This window comes from Salvelinus alpinus, chromosome 1, assembly GCF_045679555.1.
Source record: "Salvelinus alpinus chromosome 1, SLU_Salpinus.1, whole genome shotgun sequence".
Lineage (NCBI taxonomy): Eukaryota > Metazoa > Chordata > Actinopteri > Salmoniformes > Salmonidae > Salvelinus > Salvelinus alpinus.
Genome location: NC_092086.1, coordinates 98,535,180 through 98,559,695, shown reverse-complemented (window position 1 = coordinate 98,559,695; position 24,516 = coordinate 98,535,180). Strand labels below are relative to the sequence as shown.

Sequence of the window (24,516 nt, the reverse complement as noted above, 5' to 3'; positions counted from 1 at the left end):
AACCTTAACTCCGCCCAAACTCCCAATCTGAACGGCTGTGTGGCGTGTTTTGGATTGTTGTGACTGGAGAATGGAGCCATCTTGTTTTATTTCTGTCCTGGAATACATTGGGCAGGCCGAACGAAAAACAGGGCTTTCGAATAATGATGTAGCTAGTTAGCGCGCTTGCTAACATTATTGCATATATTTGTATGGTTAGTGCTTCCACCACCTTGAATGACTAGGTACTGTCTTTGGCGTTTATAGGGTCGAAGCAAACGCGTTGGTTCAGGTGTCAGTTTATTTTATTTCTGAGTAGAGGAGTTACTATGAATGGAGGATAAATGTTGCCAAAGGCTGACAGCAGCAGTTACGTTCTCCTCTCTCTTCTCTTCGTCCTCACATTAACAGACCCACCACTGGCAGGTAAGAGTGGTGAAATGCAATTGGTTGTAATTTGTCACAATGTCGATCTTAGTATACGTATTATACCTATACTTAGTATATGGTAGGCCTATTTGCACGGGAATTTAGTTAGTGTAGGTGGCGTTTGTAAGCTTATCACGGGTCTCAATTTATGCTGCTGGCTAGCCACTTACTGCGGAGCTAACAAACGTTAACGTAAATTATTTTAGCAAAAAAATGTATTATATGGGGATATAGTTCAATATTGAGCTGTAAGTTAGCTACATTTTGCAGTTCCAGCGTCGGTGTGGCTCGAAAGATACGTTGTAGCTAGCCTGCTGAAGGTTTTTAGTATTGTGCAGCTTTAGCTAGCTAACATTACTAGTTACGTGAAATTGGGATGCTCCACGTTATTTATAGAACCCAGTACTACTAATGTTAGTTACTAGCTAGTTCACCAGTAATTTAGCCGATTAAACTCAACTCCAGGATGCGATGGAGTTGAGCGGCGACTAGTGTTGGCGGACTGGAGCTCCAACGTTACATACAATTACGTTTTTATCCAAAACGACTGATTTCAGCATCCGAAGAATAGCCCACAATTACACACGACATTGATCGGTAGTGCATGTGACCATTAGTGGGGGTTACTCGACAAGCCCTTTTGGGCCTTTCCCCCCTACACCTTTTTTTTTACTGTTACAAACTGTCATACTATTTGTGCAACTAAACAGTCAACTGCATTGCAGTTAAAAACGACTGACTACCACCACCGATTTCTGTATACCACTAGTTTAATACGCCTATTGACGGTAGTATCTTCTGACCAGGAAGGAGTGTTTTGTTAAGAGCCCTGACTCTTGCGCTAAACATTAACACGCATTGCTTGCGGTGCGGTTTTGTAAACATAAGGAACGTATCCTTTATATAAGCGAGAATTTGGAGGGGGGGGGTTACATTACTACACCTTGTTTAGGTTTCCCACATGGCCTTATTTCCACGTTTACAGCGCTTGTTAATGGAAGACAGAGTGGACTACCTTTGCTAATGAGCTATCTGCTTCTCCGAACACCTGTGTGTAAACGTAAGACGGACACCACAAACGGGTTGTCACTGAAAAATACTTGTCTGTAACCTTTAAATCTCGTTAAAACGGTGTACGGTGAGTGCGTATTTTGCATTTGTGAAATTATATCGATGTGATATGAAAGTAGAGGGATTTATGTTTTTAGAACCGTACCACAATAGAGTCGATTCATGTTTAGATGGTTGTTTGGCTGTTTTTTTACGTTAGGAGCCAATTCGCCTTTAAACAGAACATGTTAGCAAGCTGCATTTCAGCTAGAAAACAGATGGGTTAGTTGACAACGTCATAACGTTGTGAGCGCTTCCATTGGGCAGACGTCAGCATGTTGTGATTCTGTATGGCGGATTGCTAGCAAAAAATGACAAACTACCACGTGGGGAATCGTAAGTGGCTAGTTTCATAATGTTATTGAAACCATGTCTTGAGGTTTTTTTGACTGATTTCATGTCAATGCTAATATTGCTAAAATTCGCTAGCTAACCAGCAAATCAAATTGTACTAGTCACATGCGCCGAATACAACAGGAGTAGTAGACCTTAGTGAAATGCTTACTTACGAGCCCTTAACCAACAATGCAGTTAAAAAATATACAGATAAGAATAAGAGAAAAGTAACAGGTAATTAAATAGCAGCAGTGAAATAGCAATGTCTTTGAGACAAGTGGTCATTGTGCAAATTATTTTTTTCAATAAACATTGGAGACGAATTATTTTACACGTTGTCAACAATCTAAGCAAACCCTGTCTGTTTTGTCATAGTTGCGTGCGTGTCGGTTTTGTTGCTAAACAACCAATCGATCTACATGCACGAAGTTTCACCAGAGAGCTAGGTAGCCAGCTAACGTTAACTTGCTACGTCGCAGGAGCAACAAAAGACTGGGCCAAATGTTGTTTTATGTTAGATATAGCTATCTAATGTTGTGGCGTTAGTTAGTTAGTTAATCGGATTTTAAATCTACCTGAAATACGAAGAAGCATTGTATTAGCTGCTACGTCAACTTGCTATTCAATTTGCATTGACCTTAAGTTTGCATCAACCTTCCGGTTACTGTCCCAGCGCTCTAACCACAAGGCTACTGCTCCTCCAAGCTGTGTTGTCTCCCTGAACCTATGCACTGATTTGGGGTATTATTGCCTTTTGCACACCTGATCATGATCCTCATGAAATGCCTAGTTTGTGTAGTTGAATAAAAGCAATGGGACAAATGGTTTAACTTTTGAGTATTGTTGGCCCAGAGTGCATCTATGGTCATTGACTGGAGATTAGCCTCCTCTGTCAGAATAACACGTGTTCAGATGGCAATGGGTCCGCCCTGTGTGGGGTTTAACCTCTAAAAGCCGGGTGGTTCTACTAAGCTAACATGGAATTGTTTTAGGATGGTCATACCATGCATCATTTAGCTATTTGATTTGGAATTTTAGGACCCCTTTTAAGTATAAAAGAAAATGTCAATATTTTTGGATAAAATATTGAATTTGGCATTTACTACTATAGCCCATAGAAATGCATTGAATAACACATTCATGCATTTTCTGTACTGTATTTATCTTTACTGTACTGTCTAAACTTGTGAACCCAATTGTGGTTTGTGACTACTGTGATTTCCCATTGCAGAAATGCTGCTACAGATTTTGAATCCCTTAAAAATACTTAATAAACAAAGGTGATGTCATTAAAGACACTAACTAATTGTCTTCACCTTAGGAGGTAGAGGATTTATAAAATACCTTAAAGATACAGTGCATTTGGAAAATTTCCTTTTTCCTCATTTTTTTAACGTTACAGCCTTTTTCTAAAATTGATAAAATACATGTTTACCTTCAATCTACACCCAATACCCCATAATGACAAAGCAAAAACAGGTTTTAGACATTTTTGAGAATTTATAAAAAAATAACACATGCCTTATTTACATAAGTATTCAGACCCTTTGCTATGAGACTCAAAATTGAGCTCAGGTGCATCCTGTTTCCATTTATCCTCCTTGAGATGTTTCTACAACTTGATTGGAGTCCACCTGTGGTGAATTCAATTGATTGGACATGATTTGGAAAGGCACACACCTGTCTATATAAGGTCCAACAGTTGACAGTTCATGTCAGAGCAAAAACCAAGCTGTGAGGTCAAAGGAATTGGCTGTAGATCTCCAAGACAGGATTGTGTCGAGGCACAGATCTGGGGAAGGGTGCCAAAAAAATTCTGCAGTATTGAAGGTCTCCAAGAACACAGTGGCCTCCATCATTCTTAAATGGAAGAAGTTTGGAACCACCAAGACTCTTCTTAGAGCTGGCCGCCCGGCCCAACTGAACAATCAGGGGAGAAGAGCCTTGGTCAGAGAGGTAACCAAGAACCCAATGGTCACTCTGACAGAGCTCTAGAGTTCCTCTGTGGAGATGGGTGAACCTTCCAGAAGAACAACCATCTCTCAGCACTCCACCAATAAGGCCTTTATGGTAGAGTGGCCAGATGGAAGCCACTCCTCAGTAAAAGGTACATGACAGCCTGCTTGGAGTTTGCCAAAAGGCACCTAAAGGACTCTCAGACCATGAGAAACAAGATTCTCTGGTCTGATGAAACCAAGATTGAACTCTTTGGCATGAATGCCAAGTGTCATGTTTGGAGGAAACCTGGCATCATCCCTACGGTGAAGCATGGTGGTGGCAGCATCATGCTGTGGGGGTGTTTTTCAGCGGCAGGGACTGGGAGACTAGTCAGGATCGAGGGAGAGATAAACGGAGCAAAGTGCAGAGAGAGCCTTGATGAAAACCTGCTTCAGAGCGCTCAGGGCCTGAGACTGGGGCGACGGTTCACTTTCCAACAGGACAACGACCCTAAGCACACAGCCAAGACAACACAGGAGTGGTCTCTGAATGTCCTTGAGTGGCCCAGCTCAATCAAACATCTCTGGAGAGACCTGAAAATAGCTTTGCAGCGACGCTCCCCATCCAACCTGACAGAGTTTGAGAAGATTGGCAGAGAAGAATGGGAGAAACTCCCCAAATACAGGTGTGCTACGCTTGTAGTGTCATACCCAAGAAGACTCGATGCTGTAATCGCTGCCAAAGGTGCGTCAACAAAGTACTGAGTACTCATGTTAATGTGATATTTAAGTTTTTTTATATACATTTGCAAATGTAAAAAATAAAAGTTATTTGTCATTGGGTTTTGTGTGTTGATTGAGGATTTAAAAAACTAAACTATTTAATCCATTTTACAATAAGGCTGTGTAACAATAAAATGTGGAAAAAGTCAAGGGTTCTGAATACTTTTCGAATGCACTGTATATGCCTTAATTAAAAAGTAGACTCATCTTTCATTTCTCATGGGTCCTTTTACATGGAAATGATCATACATTTTTAAATTGAAAAATCTGCATCTCAGTGTAATTCTGTTTATGTAGACTTGCCCTGTAGCGTAAAGTTGCACTGGTCAGGCTTTTGGCCAATGTACTTTTTTGTTGTTGTCATATGTGGAGATGAGCTCAGCTATATCTTTTGCAAAGTGTTTTTTTGATTGGGTTATAAAATAAATCACCAAGTAGCCTAAAGATGACTTAGGTTACCTTTTGTTGCCTTGAAACATTATTTTCTTTTCAACCACATAAATCATCACCTGTTTAATTTGCAAGTGGTGTAAGAAGCTATTCTTTACTTACAAAACCTCAATGTTTTCATTCAGGAGCTGGGTGAGAGAAGGGTGGTATTGGCTGACTTTCTTAGTTGTGAATAGCCTACATCCCAACCCAGGCTACATTCTATGCTTGCATTTAAACTGGCTGTTTTTGCAAACGGACAAAAAAAAAAGTTATACTTTTTTTAAAGCAAACATTATTGGAACGGTGGGTGGTCCCAAATTGTCCTGGTTCCATTTCTGTCAACTCAAACATATTTTTTTAGAAAAGATGGTTGAATACCCAGAATTTCCCATGGGCTGGTACCATTGTTCATTGCTGAGCAAAGACAACTGTTTCTAGTGAGATGTGTGACTCCTTTTCATTTTATAAAGCTCCTAATGCTAGCAGTATCTCGTGCGAACTTTGGTCATTTTCACACTTCAAAACCGCAATAGCCACTACAATGTGAAAACATGATTTTGTCATGAGTTCAGTTCCATTTGCTTGATTTTGCAGACCCACAACTGGATCACCTTTAGCTAGCTAACATTAGCATGCTAGCGACGTTAGCTAGCTAGCCAATGGAAACCGATGCAACCCTTCTGGCTATGTGACTAGCTGGATGTTCTGTGCTGATAATGAGGTCCATTTTTAAGATTCAATGCTCTAGTAAGTGCCATCGTGCAGAAATGGCAAAGAAAATACTTTGATGAGCTAGCTAAGTTAGCTAGCAAGGTATACCAGTTATCAAAGCTGATACTAGCTAGCTTTGTGTTGTCAACATTACAACCAGGACAGACTGTCATGGGACGCAAAACGCAGGCACCTACAGATGCAGCTCTCATGCAATGAAATTATCTTTTATTAGCTGTAGTTAATAAGTCAGTACACAAATTCACTTAGCTACTGTATGAGCAAACAGTTTACAACATGCAAAGTAGCTAGCTAGATGTCATCTCTGTAATATTCATATGTGTAAACATACTGAATTATAATTGGATGCATTTTACCGCCATATCATACTGTGCTATGATTGGTTAAGACCACCCAAATGGTTAGGTCATGGTCAGTTTGATCCTGGTTGGCGATACGTGAACATGCCAGTTATAGCTAGCTAATAAAGAGCTACGTTAAGAAATATCCTGTAGTACTGCATTTTATTATTTTGTACAAAGCGTGCAAAACAAGACAATCTCCATTAGCTATACATCTTTCTTTCGCATTTAAAAATGCATATGACAAAATATCTCTCAGTACATTGCATATTAGTCCACAACTTCTCTGGCATTTGGCTTGTAGGTCTTGCACAGGAAAGAAGTGGAGACAGTTTTCAGGGGCCTCCCAGAGCACGAAAAAAGAGTGAACAGTGAGGGGGAGAGAAGTTAAGGATAGGGAGAAATCAACCATATGACCACTAGGTGTCATCGTATACCCAAAGTACTTGATAGAGTCCACTAGCTTGCTGCACTGGTGTAAAAGTTCACTATTGCATATGATTTGTATATTAACATACCTGTGACATTTTGGAGGACACTTATGGATCTCTAAGACGCATAAATACATGCGTACATGTATTTTCTCTGTAAACTGATTTGCATTTTGGGGTTGAGGTGGGCCTAATTAAATGAGAAATGGAAATACAGCATACTTGGTGATATCTAATGCCTTCTTACACTTTAAGATGGGGGTGCAACCAAGCTCACATGAAACCATTCATGGAGACAAATCATCTGAAGTATGTAGGCCCTACCTGCTGAGTATAAGAAACCATTGATGAATATAGGTATCCCAAAATAGCTTGAATGGGCTTGTCATTCACAAAGTACTGATGAAAAGTCAAGTACATTTGATCGAAATATGGGTATACGAGGACATCTAGTGGTTACCTTGTTATCCATCCTCTGTCACTAGCTATCATAGATGTGTATACCCCTTCACAAGATTGATGTTGGGTGAGTCCCCTTTCCTATGCAAACAAACACAATTAGAGATGTTATGCACTAGCATGCAATGTCAATGAGATATATTTGATGCAACATGTATTGTCATTGACTAGAAAAAAATGTTTGTACCCTTATACTAGCTAGCTGGGAGGAGTCCAGTCCCAGAGGCAGTCTGTTCTGCATGCCTTCTTGACTTAGATACAATGTGTTGTCATGCATTTGTGCATGCACACTAGTTACTGTCACAGTTACCTTGCTAGCGAAATTAGCTAGCTCATCAACCAGAATTTACTTTGCGATTTCCACACAATGGCACTAATTAAGCCTTGAATCTCAGTGACCTCCCTGTCACCATTGGTCATCTAGCTAGCCGTTAGCCATCTTAGTTGCATCGGTTTCCATTGGACTAGAGCTTGCTAGCTAGTTATCATGTAGGTGCCTATGCTGATTAGCGTCGCTAGCATGCTAACGTTAGCAAGCTGGCTAATGTCAATACACCTAGTCGTGGGTCTGCAAAATCAAGGCAAATGGTACTGAACTCATGACATGTTTCGACATTGTAGTGGCTATTGATGTTTTGGCTCATCCTTTATAACTACTGCTGTATACCTTTTTTTAATAATATACTGTCCATACTGTCTTAACACCATTTATATAGTGTACCAGTCAAAAGTTTGGACACCTGCTCATTCCAGAGTTTTTCTTTATTCTTACTATTTTCTACATTGTAGAATAATACTGAAGACATCAAAACTATGAAATAACACACAGAATCATGTACAGTCGTGGCCAAAAGTTGAGAATGACAAAAATATAAATTTTCAAAGTCTGCTGCCTCAGTGTCTTTTAGATATTTTTGTCAGATGTTACTATGGAATACTGAAGTCTAATTACAAGCATTTCATAAGTGTCAAAGGCTTTTATTGACAGTTACATGAAGTTGATGCAAAGAGTCAATATTTTTCAAGACCTCTGCAATCTTCCCTGGCATGCTGTCAATTAACTTCTGGGCCACATCCTGACTGATGGCAGCCCATTCTTGCATAATCAATGCTTGGAGTTTGTCAGAATTTGTGGGGTTTTGTTTGTCCACCCGCCTCTTGAGGATTGACCACAAGTTCTCAATGGGATTAAGGTCTGGGGAGTTTCCTGGCCATGGACCCAAAATATCGATGTTTTGTTCCCCGAGCCACTTAGTTATCACTTTTGCCTTATGGCAAGGTGCTCCATCATGCTGGAAAATACATTGTTCGTCTCCAAACTGTTCCTGGATGGTTGGGAGAAGTTGCTCTCGGAGGATGTGTTGGTACCATTCTTTATTCATGGCTGTGTTCTTAGGCAAAATTGTGAGTGAGCTCACTCCCCTGGCTGAGAAGCAACCCCACACATGAATGGTCTCAGGATGCTTTACTGTTGGCATGACACAGGACTGATGGTAGCGCTCACCTTGTCTTCTCCAGACAAGCTTTTTTCCGGATGCCCCAAACAATCGGAAAGGGGATTCATCAGAGAAAATTACTTTAACCCAGTCCTCAGCAGTCCAATCCCTGTACCTTTTGCAGAATATCAGTCTGTCCCTGATGTTTTTCCTGGAGAGAAGTGGCTTCTTTGCTGCCCTTCTTGACACCAGGCCATCCTCCAAAAGTCTTCACCTCACTGTGCGTGCAGATGCACTCACACCTGCCTGCTGCCATTCCTGAGCAAGCTCTGTACTGGTGGTGCCCCGATCCCGCAGCTGAATCAACTTTAGGAGACGGTCCTGGCGCTTTCTGGATTTTCTTGGGCGCCCTGAAGCCTTCTTCACAACAATTGAACCGCTCGCCTTGAAGTTCTTGATGATCTGATAAATGGTTGATTTTAGGTGCAATCTTACTGGCAGCAATATCCTTGCCTGTGAAGCCCTTTTTGTGCAAAGCAATGATGACGGCACGTGTTTCCTTGCAGGTAACCGTGGATGACAGAGGAAGAACAATGATTCCAAGCACCACCCTCCTTTTTGAAGCTTCCAGTATGTTATTTGAACTCAATCAGCATGACAGAGTGATCTCCAACCTTGTCCTCATCAACACTCGCACCTGTGTTAACGAGAGAATCACTGACATGATGTCAGCTGGTCCTTTTGTGGCAGGGCTGAAATGCAGTGGAAATGTTTTTTGGGGATTCAGTGCATTTGCATGGCAAAGAGGGAATTTGCAATTAATTGCAATTCATCTGATCACTCTTCATAACATTCTGGAGTATATGCAAATTGCCATCATACAAACTGAGGCAGCAGTCTTTGAAAATGAATATTTGTCATTCTCAACTTTTGGCCACGACTGTAGTAACCAAAAAAAGTGTTAAATCAAAATATATTTTAGATTCTTCAAAGTAGCCACCCTTTGCCTTGATGACAGCTTTGTACACTCTTGGCATTCACTCAACCAGCTTCATGAGATAGTCCACCTGGAATGCATTTTAATTTAAAGGTGTGCCTTGTTAATTTGTGGAATTTCTTTACTGAATGCATTTGAGCCAATCAGTTGTTGTGACAAGGTAGGGGTGGTATACAGAAGATAGCCCTATTTGGTAAATCATGGCAAGAACAGCTCAAATAATCAAAGAGAAATGACAGTCCATTACTTTAAGACATTAAGGTCAGTCAATCTGGAAAATTTCAAGAACTTTGAAGGTTTCTTCAAGTGCAGTCGAAAAACCATCAAGCGCTATGATGAAACTGGCTCTCATGAGGACCCAGAGTTACCTCTGCTGCAGAGGATGAGCTCATTAGTTACTAGCCTCAGAAATTGCAGCCCAAATAAATGCTTCACGGAGTTCAAGTAACAGATACATCTCAACAACTGTTCATAGCAGACTGTGTGAATCAGGCCTTCAAGGTCAAATTGCTGCAATGAAACCACTACTAAAGGACACCAATAAGGAGAAGAGACTTGCTTGGGCCAAGAAACATAAGCAATCGACATTAGACCAGTAATCTGTCCTTTGGACTCATGAGTCCAAATTTGAGATTTTTTGTTCCAACCGCTGTGTCTTTGTGAGACGCAGAGTAGGTGAACGGATGATCTCTGCATGTGTGGTTCCCACCGTGAAGCCTGGATGAGGCGTTGTGGGGGTGTGTTGCTTGTGACACTGTCTGTGATTTATTTAGAATTGAAGGCACACTTAACCAGCATGGCTACCACAGCATTCTGCAGCGATACGCCATCCCATCTGGTTTGGGCTTAGTCCCACTGTCATTTTGTTTTTCAACAGGACAATGACCCAACACACCTCCTGGCTGTGTAAGGGCTATTTGACCAAGAAGGAGAGTGATGGAGTTGTGCATCAGATGATCTGGTCTCCACAATCACCCGACCTCAACCCAATTGAGATGGTTTGGGATGAGTTGGACCGCAGAGTGAAGGAAAAGCAGCCAACAAGTGTTCACAATATGTGGGAACTCCTTCAAGACCTGTTGAATAGCATTCCAGGTGAAGCTGGTTGAGAGCATGCCAAGAGTGCAAAGCTGTCAAGGCCAAGGGTGGTTACTTTGAAGAATCTCAAATATAAAAAAAAACACATTTTGATTCAACACTTTCTTGGTTACTACATGATTTCATAGTTTTGATGTCTAACCCATTATTCTAGAATCTATGCCCTCACGAACCATCAAACAAGCAAAGCGTCAATAGAGGATTAAGATCGAATCCTACTGTACCGGCTTTGACGCATGTCAGATGTGGCAGGGCTTGAAAACTATTACGGACTACAAAGGGAAACCCAGACGCGAGCTGCCCTGCCCAGTAATGCGAGCCTACCAGACTTTTTATGCTCGCTTCGAGGCAAGCAACACTGAAGCAAGCATGAGCGCACCAGCTGTTCTGGATGACTGTGTGATAACACTCTCGGTAGCCGATGTGAGCAAAACCTTTTAAACAGGTCAACATTCACAAAGCCGCTGGGCCAGATGGATTACCAGTATGTGTACTCAAAGCATGCGCTGACCAACTGTCAAGTGTCTTCACTGACATTTTCAACCTCTCCCTGACCGAGTCTGTAATACATACATGTTTCAAGCAGACCACCATAGTGCCCAAGGAAGCGAAGGTAACCTGCCTAAATGATTACCGCCCCGTGGCACTCACGTCGGTAGCCATGAAGTGCTTTGAAAGGCTGGTCATGGCTCACAACAACAGCTTCCTCCCCTACACCCTAGACCCACTCCAATTCGCATACAGCCTCCACAGATGACGCAATCTCAATCACACTCCACACTGCCCTTTCTCACCTGGACAAAAGGAACACCTATGTGAGAATGCTGTTAATTGACGACAGCTCAGCGTTCAACACCATAGTGCCCACGAAGCTCCTAACTAAACACCTCCCTCTGCAACTGGATCCTGGGCTGCCCCCAGGTGGTAAGAGTAGGCAACAACACATCTGGCACGCTGATCCTTAACACTGGGGCCCCTCAGGGGTGTGTACTTCGTCCCCTCCTGTATTTCCTGTTCACCCACGACTGCGTGGCCACCCACAACTCCAATACCATCATTAAGTTTGCTGACGACACAACAGTGGATGCCTGATCAACGACGGCCTATAGGGAGGAGGTCAGTGAACTGGCAGTGTGGTGCCAGGATAACAACTTCTCCCTCAATGTGAGCAAGACAAAGGAGCTGATCGTGGACTACAGGAAAAGGTGGGCCGAACAGGCCACCATTAACATCGACGGGACTGTAGTGGAGCAGGTTGAGAGCTGCAAGTTCCTTGGCGTCCACATCACCAATGAACTATCATGGTTCAAACACACCAAGACAGTCGTGAATAGGGCACAACAAAACCTTTTCCCCCTTAGGAGACTGAAAAGATTTGTCATGGGTCCTCAGATCCTCAAAGTTATACAGCTGCACCATCGAGAGCATCCTGGACCGGTTGCATCACCACCTGGTATGGCAACTGCTCGGCATCTGACCGTAAGGCACTACAAAGGGTAGTCCATCTGGCCCATTACATCACTGGGGCCAAGCTTCCTGCCATCCAGGACCTATATAATAGGTGGTGTCAGAGGAAAGCCCATAAAATTGTCAGATACTCCAGACACCCAAGTTATAGACTGTTTTCTCTGCTACCGCACGGCAAGCGGTACCGATGCACCAAGTCTGGAACCAACAGGACCCTGAACAGCTTGTACTCCCAAGACATAAGACTGCTGAACAATTCATAAAATCGCCACTGGACAATTTACATTGACTCCCCTCTCCCTTTTGTACACTGCTGCTACTCGCTGTTTGTTTGTTTGTTACCTGTACATAGTCACTTCCGCCCCACTTACATGTACAGATTACCTCAACTAGCCTGTACCCCCGCACACTGACTGCCCCCTGTATATAGCCTTGTTATTATTATTGTGTTACGTTTATTACTTTTTATTTTAGTCTACTTGGTAAATAATTTATTCTTCTTGAACTGCACTGTTGGTTAAGGGCTTGTAAGTAAGCATTTCACGGTAAAGTCTACACTTGTTGTATTCGGCACATGTGGCACAAAGAAAAACCCTTAAATGAGTAGACGTATCCAAACTTTTGACTGGTACTGTATGTGTACACCCCTTCAAATTAGTGGATTCAGCTATTTCAGCCACGTCTGTTGCTGACGGGAGTTTTCTTTTCATGGTTCGGGCTAGGTGCCTTAGTTCCAGTGAAGGGAATTCTTAATTCTACTTCATACAATGACATGCTAGATGATTCTGTGCTTCCAACTTTAACAGTTTGAAGGACCTTTCCTGTTTCAGTGTGACAATGCACCCGTGCACATAGCAAGGTCCATACAGAAATGGTTTGTCTAGATCGATGTGGAATAACTTGACTGGCCTGCACAGAGCCCTGACCTCAACCCCATCGAACACCTTTGGGATGAATTGGAACACCAACTGCGAGCCAGACCTAATCGCCCAACATCAGTACCCGACCTTACTAATGCTCTTGTGGCTGAATGGAAGCAAGTCCCCGCGCAATATCCAACTTCTAGTGGAAAGCCTTCCCAGAAGAGTGGAGGCTGTTTATTGCAGCAAAGGGGGGACCAACTCCATATTAATGCCCATGATTTTGGAATGAGATGTTCGATGAGGTGTCCATACTTTTGTACATGTAGTGTATATGGACTCTGACATTGCTCGTTCTGATGTTTCTTTCTTTTGTATTTGTGTGTATTGTTTTGTATTACTGTAATGTTGGAGCTAGAAACATAAGCATTTCACCGCACCTGTGATAACATCTGCAAAATATGTGTACTCGACCAATACATTTTGATTTGTGGTCCTTTGTAGCTCAGTTGGTAGAGCATGGAGCTTTTAACGCCAATACCACCAATATGTAAAATGTATGCACCCGTGACTGTAAGTCGCTTTGCTAAATAGCTTAATATATTATGTGGTAGAACATTCCCAACTAGGAATGTGTTGAGATTTAAGGGGTTGGTTCATCAGAAATTGCTTTTTGTTTTGTTTCAGGTCCAAGGCTAGCTCTGGCAAGATTATTGTCAGGTAAGCAGCGTCTCCTCTGTTAGTGCAGTGTATCTGTAGGCCTGCCAGTCTCCAGCGATTTTGGGTTACTTTGTTCTATTCTCAGCTTGTGCCTATTTAATATTCCCATTCACAGCAGTGCTTTGTTTTTCCATTAACTTAGGTATTTTCTCAAACCAGTTTTTATGCAACTGCTCGTTCAACAATACCGAGCTACTTTCAAAGAATCCTGTTAGTCCAGTGTCTAGACTATCTGTTCAGTGCCATAGAGGGAAGAGTTTTTTTTTTCTGCGTTCTTAGACAGCTGGGCCTTATACTCCCTCCTCACTGGAGAAGCCCTGACAGGCAGTTCCTATGCTGTCTCATGTTAATCACACATGCCACAGAGACGCTGACCCACTTAATACTGCCCCTGTGTTGCTAATGGGTATAGGGGTAGACACTAAAGTAAAATAAGGTTAGGTCTTGTTTTATTCTGATATATGGCCCCTTTAGGCTGTTTTTGTTCTGGCCCTTTTAGGCTAACTGTTTTTGTTCTGGCCCCTTTAGGCTAACTGTTTTATTTTATGGAGGCCTTTTTTTAGATATTGGTTAGGCCCTAATGTATGTCCCTCATTTCTATTGTTTCTCAGGTTCTTGTGAGTCCGTTTAAGTTGTTTCTAAGCGCAGGTCTCAAAAACACTCAATGAATACCCCTGTTTGTTTCAGTGATAATGATATGAGTTGTTTTAGATGTAGCTAATCTGTTTTATTTTAAGCACCAGACCTGAATTGAACTAAGTCAAAACACCTGAGGTATTGCTGCATTCCCTTCCAGTTTTTCCCTTAATGCTTTATTTTATTCATTTGTTTCCTGGGAAGTTTTTATTCTAGAAAGCATCAGGTGCATTGTTAATGTAATGTGCATGATAAATGGTGAAAACCTTTTTTTCTTATTTGTCTGTCAGTGACATGTCTCTGTAATGATACTAAAAGCTGGAAATGCTAAATCTTTCATTGACTTGTCTTTCAGTTCTTTACAATTGGTAAGCAGGTATGGGAGAGAATAAAAGCTGTGTTGCAGTGACCATGTCATAACTACAGGGGGCACTGTGTGGTGTCTTTAGCTTTCCTCTGTGCTGTGTTTCAGAACTGCGCTGCAGCCCTGGACAGTTTGCCTGCCGCAGTGGGAAGATGCAATGCATCCCCATGTCCTGGCAGTGTGACGGCTGGGCGGCTTGTGAGGACAAGAGCGATGAGTTGGACTGCCCCCGTGAGTGAAACATCTTTTACCCAGACTCCAACCTGAACTCTGGTCCCCTTTCCAAACAATTAGGGCTGGGAATTGCCAGGGACCTCATGATACTTGGGTGCCAATACGATAAGTATTGCGATTCTCACGGTTCTATATTTATTGCGATTCGATACTGCAATTTGATGTTGCAAAAATATTACTTACTATACAGTGCCTTCAGAAAATATTCACACATCTTGACTTTTTCCACATTTTGTTGAGTTACAGATTGCCACAAAATCGAATCAATTTTAAATTATATGGCCTACATACAATACCCCATAATGTCAGTGGAATAGTTTTTTTATTATTCATTAAAAATTAAGTTAATAAATATTCAAACCCTTTGTTATGGCAACCCTAAATAAGTTCAGGAGAAAAAATTGTCTGAACATGTCATGTAATAAGTTGCATGGTCTAAATTATTATTATTTAAAACAAATACAAATTCGAGTCAAAGTATCAATACAGTATCTGCCCAAATAATATTGCGATATGTAACTATCGATTGATTTAGAAAACAACTTTCTAAATGTCAGGGGAAACACCAAACTCAATCTGAGTAAACATTTTCTCAACGCCTTTTATTGTGAGCTTCGTTTGTTGATCTCTCTTGCGGAGATGGTTTGATATTGCAGTAGTAAGCGGTTGAAGGAAATCTTATTGTTTCCATGACTTAATTCCTGAATGAGCGCTGGTCCCTTGATCTCTGGCTGCATAATAGGAATTATTACATTTACATTTTAGTCATTTAGCAGACGCTCTTATCCAGAGCGACTTACAGTAGAGTGCATACATTTTATTACTTTTTTTTTTTTTTTTTTTTTTTTTTTACATACTGAGACAAGGATATCCCTACCGGCCAAGAGCAGACGCTCTTATCCAGAGCGACTTACAGTAGAGTGCATACATTTTTATTACATTTTTACATACTGAGACAAGGATATCCCTACCGGCCAAACCCTCCCTAACCCGGACGACGCTATGCCAATTGTGCGTCGCCCCACGGATCTCCCGGTTGCGGCCGGCTGCGACAGAGCCTGGGCGCGAACCCAGCCCAGCCTGGGCGCGAACCCAGAGACTCTGGTTGCGCAGCTAGCACTGCGATGCAGTGCCCTAGACCACTGCGCCACCCGGGAGACTAATCTTTAATAATTATGGAAAGGATTGGGTTCACACACAGCATGTGACCTTCTATAACACGGCCATTTTATTTCAACTTGACTGTGTGCATATTACATTATTTGATAAATGGTGGCAAAAGCAGTCACCAAAGCAGTCAGAAATGGTTTTGTGTATTTATTGTCATGAGAAAGAACTAGATGTTTTTGCCATTGATGACCTGTGAATGGACTAAATAAACAGTTTTCTTCCCCTTAATGAGAAGTCCCTTGTCAACAAACAAAGCTGTCTTCAGGTTTGTTATGAACTGCAGCCAGTCACCACAGTACATTCCTTCTATTTAAATACGGCCTCTTCCTTCTCTCCCGTCCTCCCTTTCAGCCATGAAAGAGGAGACGTTTCACTTTACCAATGGGTTTGACCAAGTGGAAGATGTCATCGGTGTGGCCCAACCTGTGCGCTTTAACAGTAAGACCCACGTTTAACTCTCCCTCCAGCTTTGTTACTGGACATATTGTAGGAGCTCTAAAGCACCTTTCCCTTCCACAGAGAAGTGCCCTAGTGGGTGGCATCACTACGAGAAGACAGCCAGCTGTTACAAAGTGTACCTGAGGAATGAGAACTACTGGCAGGCTGTGGACACGTGTCAGAAAGTCAATGGCTCTTTGGCGACATTCGTCACCAACGAGGAACTGCAGTTCATCCTCAAGATTGAGGTGGATTTCGACGAGGAAGTGTGCGAGCGCAGAGACCAGTGCAAGTGAGTGTTTGCTAAGGATGTGTTACATGAAGTAATAATGTTGAAATGAATGCCTGAAGGCTGAAGCAGATTTTTTTTTTACTGTACAGACTAATTTATTATTATTTAATCCACTTTCTCTCTGTTTCAGGTTCTGGGTGGGTTACCAGTATGTCATTACCAATCAGAACCATTCACTGGAGGGCCATTGGGAAGTGTCATATAAAGGTGGGTGTGGACTTTGTTCATTTAATTAAAGTATATTGTGCTTGAATCCCACTGAAAATGAGCTAAAGGGAGCAGATGCAACTCATTGTCATGCTCAAACAGCTACGATCAGTCAAAGCATTAAACCTGTATTTGGCTTACGATTCATCTTGTTCCTTTCTCTCTCGGTTCCCTTACAGGGTCAATGCAGGTGTTCCTGCCGCCAGAGGGCCTGACTAACTTTGGAGAGGCATCTCCGACCCAGGACAACATCTTCTGTGCCCAGCTGCAGCGCTTTCAGATCAAGAGTATGAACGAGCGCGGCCTTCACAGCTGGCATGCCGAGAACTGCTACAAGAAGTTCCCCTTCCTGTGCAAGAGGAGTATGTCTGCTCTCATCAAAACCAAATGACCTATGCAGCTTCACAGGAGGTCAAAGTAGCTTGATTGTAACAAGTGTAGATGCTCAGCTGAAACCTGGTTGTTTGAGTCATAAGATTCATGTAATTCTGTATCTAAAGCCTTGTGTGCTGTAATGCATACCCAAGTCAGGGAAGTCCAGCATCCTTTGTTGTGTTAGTGTAGTTATTGGTTGGTTTTGGTCTTAAACCTTTGATTGTCTTTAACAGGGCAGACATGTGTGGACATAAAGGACCAGGTGGTGACTGAGGGGTACTACTTCACCCCTAAGGGGGAAGACCCGTGCCTGAGCTGCACATGTCACAACGGCGAGCCAGAGATGTGTGTGGCTGCGCTGTGTAATCGCCCGGAGGGCTGCAAGAACTTCGGCAAGGACCCCAAGGAGTGCTGCAAGTTCACCTGCCTGGACCGGGGTACTATCCAACTACTCACACAATTCCCTAAACAAAAACTATAAACTATGGGTGTTGTGAATGTTTCACAAGGTGGAGCTCGAAATGTTGATCTCTTGTCCTGTCATGTTGTTCAACAATATTTGGCACTGTAATTTCAGGAGAGAGAATTCAGAAACACTTGAAATGTATAAAAATGTGGACCCTGTCTGTCTTTTAGAAGGCAGCAGCTTGTTTGACTCTATGGCCAGTGGGATGCGTCTGATCGTCAGCTGTATCTCCTCCTTCCTCATCCTCTCTCTGCTGCTCTTCATGGTGCACAGGCTCCGGCAGCGCAGACGCCAGCGCATCCAAACACTCCTTGGAGGTAACCATACGCATCATATAATCACACTCATACAAACAACAGGTGGCACCAAGTTTGCTTTTTTTTAACCTTTCATTTAACCAGGCAAGTCAGTTAAGAACAAATTCTTATTTACAATGACGGCCTACACCAGCCAAACTCGGACGATGCTGGGCCAATTGTGCTCCGCCCTATGGGACTCCCAATCACGGCCGGCACCGCCATCCCTTCTGGAAAAGCCCTGTTTGGTCTTTAAACAAACACAGGGAACGGAACGCCTCTCCTAATCAGTCTGTACTTGCCTCTAGCCTGTCTCTGGTACTTCAGTGTATTCAAAAGTGTATGCATTTTAGTAGTAAAACTTAATCAACTGCATTGAATGATGATTGGTTGGTTTCAATTGGTCTCACTCAGCCTTTCTTTGCTCTCAGTTCACCATTTCAACCTTGGGCGGCGAGTCCCAGGCTTTGACTACGGCCCGGACGCTTTTGGCACTGGCCTCACTCCCCTGCACCTCTCTGATGATGGAGAGAGAGGCGCATTTCATTTCCAGGAACCTCCCCCTCCCTACGCTGCCTATAAATACCCTGACATCCAGCACCCAGATGACCCCCCTCCTCCCTACGAAGCCTCCATCAACCCCGACAGCGTCCTCTATGTGGACCTCGGTAGGACCACCCTGTGCTGTTAATGTTAACGTGTTTTCCTCACTTTCTGTGATATCAGTTGATTTTTTTTCTAGACTTACATACTAGGTTGAGTATCTAACTGTTTCTGAACCCTGTCATCACTGTTCTCGTTGTTCTCCACAGCACGCCATGCCGTTCAGATGATCCCTAGTCAGATGAGGGACGTGGTAGATGCCATGACAGACGCCCCAGCGCCACCTGTCCCTGTGCAAATGTCCTTCCAGGAGCGGGAAGACTCCATGGACAGCAGCACCCTACTGGTGGGGCCTGACACCCCCACAGACAGCCACGCCCCTGACTCCATGCCTGTAGACGGCAGCAACAGCTCCTCCCTCAGCACCGTGGTATAGGACTGGGGGAGGGGGCTGCTCCCGTCTGGACCCACGCCCCTGACTCCATGCCTGTAGACTGCAGCAACAGCTGCTCCCTCAGCACCGTGGTATAGGACTGGGGGAGGGGGCTGCTCCCGTCTGGACCCACGCCCCTGACTCCATGCCTGTAGACTGCAGCAACAGCTGCTCCCTCAGCACCGTGGTATAGGACTAAGGGGGGCGGGGAGCTGCTCCTATCTGGACCCACACTTTGAGAGAGGAAGGCAGTGGCAGACTGGTCTATCACATGGGGTCTGTTAGTTAGAAGAGACTGGGATGGGATGGAAAAAGACAGTGTAGAAACAGTATCAGGGTAGACTGAAGGACCAGTCCACTTCTTGAGGTGTGAGGAAAATCGGACTGGTGTGTTTCTTGAACAGGTGAACTGAAACCAAGTGGGTGTTTGTCAGAAACGTAACCTCTACAGTTTAACTTAAATGCAGTGGATCAGACCGCTTTCGTATAGGTGAACACAGATGGACGAGTAAGACAATCAAATGGATCTGGAAGACTGATTCTGTACAGAGAAGACAAACACTACACCAGGATGAGCTACTGCTTTTAGTTTTCATTGGACAAAGCTTTTGAATTATTTGGTTTGTTTGAGCTTCATGCTCAAGATTTCCCCCAATATAAACACTCCCTCAGGCCTTACACAAGGTACATTTACATTTAAGTCATTTAGCAGACGCTCTTATCCAGAGTGACAGGGGGAGGTAGATGGATCCACTTCAGCTTAAGTCCTTTGCACTTCTTAATTTGCATCCTACTGCTTATGTCCTGGAGGCCGAGGCAGAACTTGGATTTTCAGTTATTGACAATGACTCGCATGACTCTGCTTTCTCTCCCAAGTCTCCTCCATGAATTAAATACATCGTTTTCCTATCCCAAGCATCGCCTCTGAACTTGGATTTTTGCCCTCTAATCAATCTGATATACTAAGACGTCTTCGAGATTGATAGCACAATGGTAAATAGAACAATGAGAGGTTCTTCTACAAGAGGTTTTTCAACTTTGCAGAAATATTTAGGCATGGTTATTGTTAGCTCCAGCTAACACACTGCTGTGTGTTGATGATGAGGTAAATGTTACAACTTTTACAAGAATCTTGCTACAATATTGCATTTTGTTTATACATTTTTGTTGATGTCCATTGGTTGAGTATTGTCCTTTTCTTGGGTAAGAAATAGGCTGGGAATTGTTGGGACCTGAACATAGATGATGGGTCCCTCATGTTAGTCAATGAGTTCACCACAAGAAAGAGAATGTCACTGGTGAGTGTGAATTAAGGTTAGAGCTTCATGTGTAGCTTGTAGCAATGGTTACTTGCTGTTTTGTACCCAATGAAATGTGTAAAAGTAAACTTATTTAGATAGTGTTCTTTTCATTAAATCATATTAACGATTTAATACTAAATTCATTGGTAAAACAATCTGTTACTTGACTATGTGTGAGTGTATGTATGCACACGTATATAAAAACCAAACTTTGTTTTTTAACATTTTGCACATCACCTGTTTGCCAAGTAGCTCTGTGCATTTGCTTTCAATGTCATTAAGTATTTTAAAACTGAATATATTTTGCAAGCATAACTGATAATGTGGGGAAGTGTAACAAACATCAATTGTGTCATTTTTGGAAGCTGCCACTGGATCCACTGTAATATATTTTCTTGTCAATGTACATTGTCAGCTCAGTGTATTTTAGTTTGACTATAACAAAGGTGATATGACATTGGAGGTTTACCTGGTTAGGTTCTAACGGTAGCCTATATGGCATTGGGTGGCCAACCCCCTTTCTCATGTTTCATGATAATGACAGACAAAGAAAGTCTAATGTAGTAAACAAAAAAACTACTAGGAAAGCCACATAATTTGACCCCATTGTGACTCAAGGTGTAAAGACCTGTGAGAGCCCTGTTCAGTTCTTCTGTCGTGCTTGTTCACCTGTAGAGTTGAAAGGCCAAAGGAGATAGAAGGCTACGATGGCAGGCCTATGAAAGCACAAACACCCCTATGAGGGTTTTGGAACTACTTTGGTCTAAGCCCTTACCAGCCAGGATCTACAAAGCATGGTCATCTATTTGGCTGAAGTCTATCACCAGCAGCACTGAAATGGGGGGAAGATCCGCCTTGAGAATCACAGCTGTGTGTGTGTGTACACTGTGTTTATGTACAGATGTATGTAGCATTGCATCGTCATTTTTTAAAATGTTCTTCGGTAGGTCTCAAGTTTAGTATTTTTTTTTCAGCATAGACAATCCTTTTGTGGATTATCCAAGGAAATTATGCTATGATTTGTAAAAAAACAAATGTATTGTAAACTTGGTGTGCATGTATGGGGGATGGTGTTTGGGAATCAGATCTCCATCTTTGGACTCCCGAGTGACGCAGTGGTCTAAGGCACTGCATCTCAGTGCTTGAGGCATCACTACAGACACCCTGGTTCGATTCCAGGCTGTATCACAACCGGCCGTGATTGGGAGTCCCAAAGGGCGGCGCACAGTTGGCCCAACGTCGTCCGCGTTTGGCCGGTGTAGGCCGTCAGTAAAGAATAGATTCTTATTTACAATGACTTGCCTAGTTAAATTGAATAAATAATCATCTTTGGTGTGAGTGTGTTTTCAGCTTGTAGGACCTGCAGTGCATGTTTTAGTAGAGGCATGATGAGAGAACAGAATTCTAATTTTCATCTTGGCCCAGGTTTAGCTTACAGATGCTTGCCTACAGGTTGATGTAGATGAATGCATTGGAACCCCTGCTGCATTTACACAAGTTGATTTGCTATTGAAAGTCACAATGGTGGTGTGAAAAAAATAACTTTCAATGTGTTATAAAATGCAATAGCTGATATTTTAATTCATAGCTTTTAAATTGTAATTGTTTGCTTCTTTTGCAGGCGTCTGTGTGTTTTTCTGAGGTAGAGGTATATCTAATTAAATGCCAAATAAATTGTACCATGAAGGATAGCTGCCTGTTGTGTGTTAGGCCTGTAGTGGTAGCAGAGAACTTGAGACCATAGGATAAATAGGCCTAGGCAATACATGCTTCATCAGTCTTGGCATATGTCAAGGAAATCCCTCAGCCATTGTGACCAAATATCAGGGGATTAAGATGAGATGTGTGTTGCTGATGAAGAAGGGGAGCCCTGGAAGTTGTTAAGGAATTGAAATCTACATCTTGGCAGTGATGCTGAAACAAAAGATGTAAGATTTATTAGTCAGACCATATCAAGCATCAGTAGCCTATTACATCATACATCTGCATCTGAGAGCGACAGCAGGTGGATTTTAGGCCTATTCACATACTGTATACCTGTCTCTTCGACAGGTGCCCTTTTATAGGCAGACCACTTGACAAGGATATATAGTACAAAAATACATTGGAAAAATGAACAGTGCTAACGTTTCACTCAGATACTGTACATTTTAACTTGTTACTTGTTTTCTAAATAAAAGGATTGACCTTGCCATTTGAGGGCATTTGTGCTCAGCTGTGAGATGCCATGCTCTCCTCGCATCAATGTCCCGTTATGTGACATTCATCATTAAAGACCACTGGCAATGACACTCCACTGACCAAACAGAAGGGGAAAAAAGCTTGACATTCACTTTCCCAGTCCTTTTTAAGCTTGGCATTTGCACAGAACCCTAAGCCCTGCCTCTTAGATTTTTATTTTGACTTTAATTAGACCTATTGAGGTGCTGTGCTTGTTTATTGGAAAATTATTTCCTGTTTATTACAGGTTCTCACACTGGTGAGTAACAGGTTTGTTTTAAATGTCCTTTATATTTTACAAGGTACACTACCGTTCAAAAGTTTATACCACTTAGAAATGTCCTTGTTTTTGAAAGAAAAGCATTGTTAAACATTGTTAATGTCGTAAATTACTATTGTAGCTGGAAACAGAGGCCCATTATCAGCAACCATCACTCCTGTGTTCCAATGGCACGTTGTGTTAGCTAATATGAGTTTATCATCTTAAAAGGCTAATTGATCATTAGAAAACCCTTTTGCAATTATGTTAGCACAGCTGAAAACTGTTGTGCTGATTAAAGAAGCAATAAAACTGGCCAGTCTCAATGTCAACAGTAAAGAGGCAACTCTGTGATGCTGGCCTTCTAGGCAGAGTTCCTCTGTCCAGTGTCTGTGTTCTTTTGCCCAGTGTCTGTGTTCTTTTGCCCAGTGTCTGTGTTCTTTTGCCCATCTTAATCTTTTCGGACAGTCTGAGATATGGCTTTTTCTTTGCAACTCTGCCTAGAAGGCCAGCGTCCCGGAGTCGCCTCTTCACTGTTGATGTTGAGACTGGTGTTTTGCGGGTACTATTTAATGAAGTTGCCAGTTGAGGACTTGAGGCGTCTGTTTCTCAAACTAGACACTCTAATGTACTTGTCCTCTTGCTCAGTTGTGCACCGGGGCCTCCCACTCCTTTCTATTCTGGTTAAAGCCAGTTTGCTCTGTTCTGTGAAGGGAGTAGTACACAGCGTTGTACGAGAGCTTCAGTTTCTTGGCAATTTCTCGCATGGAATAGCCTTCATTTCTCAGAACAAGAATAGACTGACGAGTTTCATTAGAAAGTACTTAGTTTCTGGCCATTTTGAGCCTGTAATCGAACCCACAAATGCTGATGCTCCAGATACTCAACTAGTCTAAAGAAGGCCGGTTTTATTGCTTCTTTACTCAGAACAACAGTTTTCAGCTGTGCTAACATAATTGCAAAAGGGTTTTCTCATGATCAATTAGCCTTTTAAAATGATAAACTTATATTAGCTAACACGAAGTGCCATTGGAACACAGGAGTGATGGATGCTGATAATGGGCCTCTACGCCTATGTAGATATTCCATAAAAAATATTTTTCCAGCTACAATAGTAATTTACAACATTAACTGTCTACACTGTATTTCTGATCAATTTTATGTTATTTTAAATGGACAAAAAAAAAGCTTTTCCTTCAAAACAAGGACATTTCTAAGTGACTCCAAACTTTTGAACGGTAGTGTAGGTAAATGTGTATTATGTCATGGAAGATAAGAATGTACCCCTGCACCTTGACTCGGTACTGGTACTCCTTGTATATAGCCTCGTTTTTGTTTTACTATTTCCTTTTATTTAGCAAATATGTATTTTTAACTCAGCAATGTTGGTAAGTAAGCATTTCACTGTAAAGTCTACACCTGTTGTATTCGGTGCATGTGACCAATAAAATTTGATTTGTATTGATGTTCTTTACTGACCATACCATGATGCTATTGATAATATAAAGTGACTGATGTCATACTCAGTCGAAGTTCCTAGCATCCTGGTTGACACTGCCTGACTGCTTGAAATGGGGGAGAAATCACATAATTTGGTCCTGAACTAAACTGTAGCTGACACAGACACAGACAGAAGGCCATTGTTTATCCAAGGACAGTGTCTCCTCATTTCTGA

The 24,516-nt window shown here is 42.3% G+C and overlaps 1 protein-coding gene across 3 annotated transcripts; it reads left to right on the top strand.

The window, feature by feature from the left end:
• Window positions 1-43: 43 nt before the first annotated feature.
• LOC139536221 (integral membrane protein DGCR2/IDD-like) lies at window positions 44-24,302 on the top strand. Of its 3 annotated transcripts, none has more exons than XM_071336553.1 (11): window positions 44-405; window positions 13,515-13,547; window positions 14,656-14,778; window positions 16,303-16,389; window positions 16,471-16,681; window positions 16,812-16,888; window positions 17,068-17,250; window positions 17,497-17,700; window positions 17,900-18,046; window positions 18,457-18,693; window positions 18,838-24,302. In XM_071336553.1, the coding sequence occupies exons 1-11, from the start codon at window positions 324-326 to the stop codon at window positions 19,062-19,064; spliced, it is 1,611 nt and encodes a 536-aa protein (XP_071192654.1). In that variant the 5' UTR covers window positions 44-323; the 3' UTR covers window positions 19,065-24,302. The 3 variants fall into 3 exon arrangements, with proteins under 3 accessions (XP_071192654.1, XP_071192662.1, XP_071192672.1); XM_071336571.1 differs by lacking the exon at window positions 44-405 and adding an exon at window positions 1,790-1,854; XM_071336561.1 differs by lacking the exon at window positions 13,515-13,547 and having other exon boundaries at window positions 45-405.
• The last annotated feature ends 214 nt before the right edge of the window (window positions 24,303-24,516 follow it).

Coding starts and splice junctions, on each gene's coding strand:
- LOC139536221 (XM_071336553.1), top strand. CDS start 324: ATGTTGCCAAAGGCTGACAGCAGCAGTTACGTTCTCCTCTCTCTTCTC. Junction 16,390..16,470: donor CCAACCTGTGCGCTTTAACA/GTAAGACCCACG, acceptor TCCCTTCCACAG/AGAAGTGCCCTAGTGGGTGG. Junction 18,047..18,456: donor CATCCAAACACTCCTTGGAG/GTAACCATACGC, acceptor CTTTGCTCTCAG/TTCACCATTTCAACCTTGGG.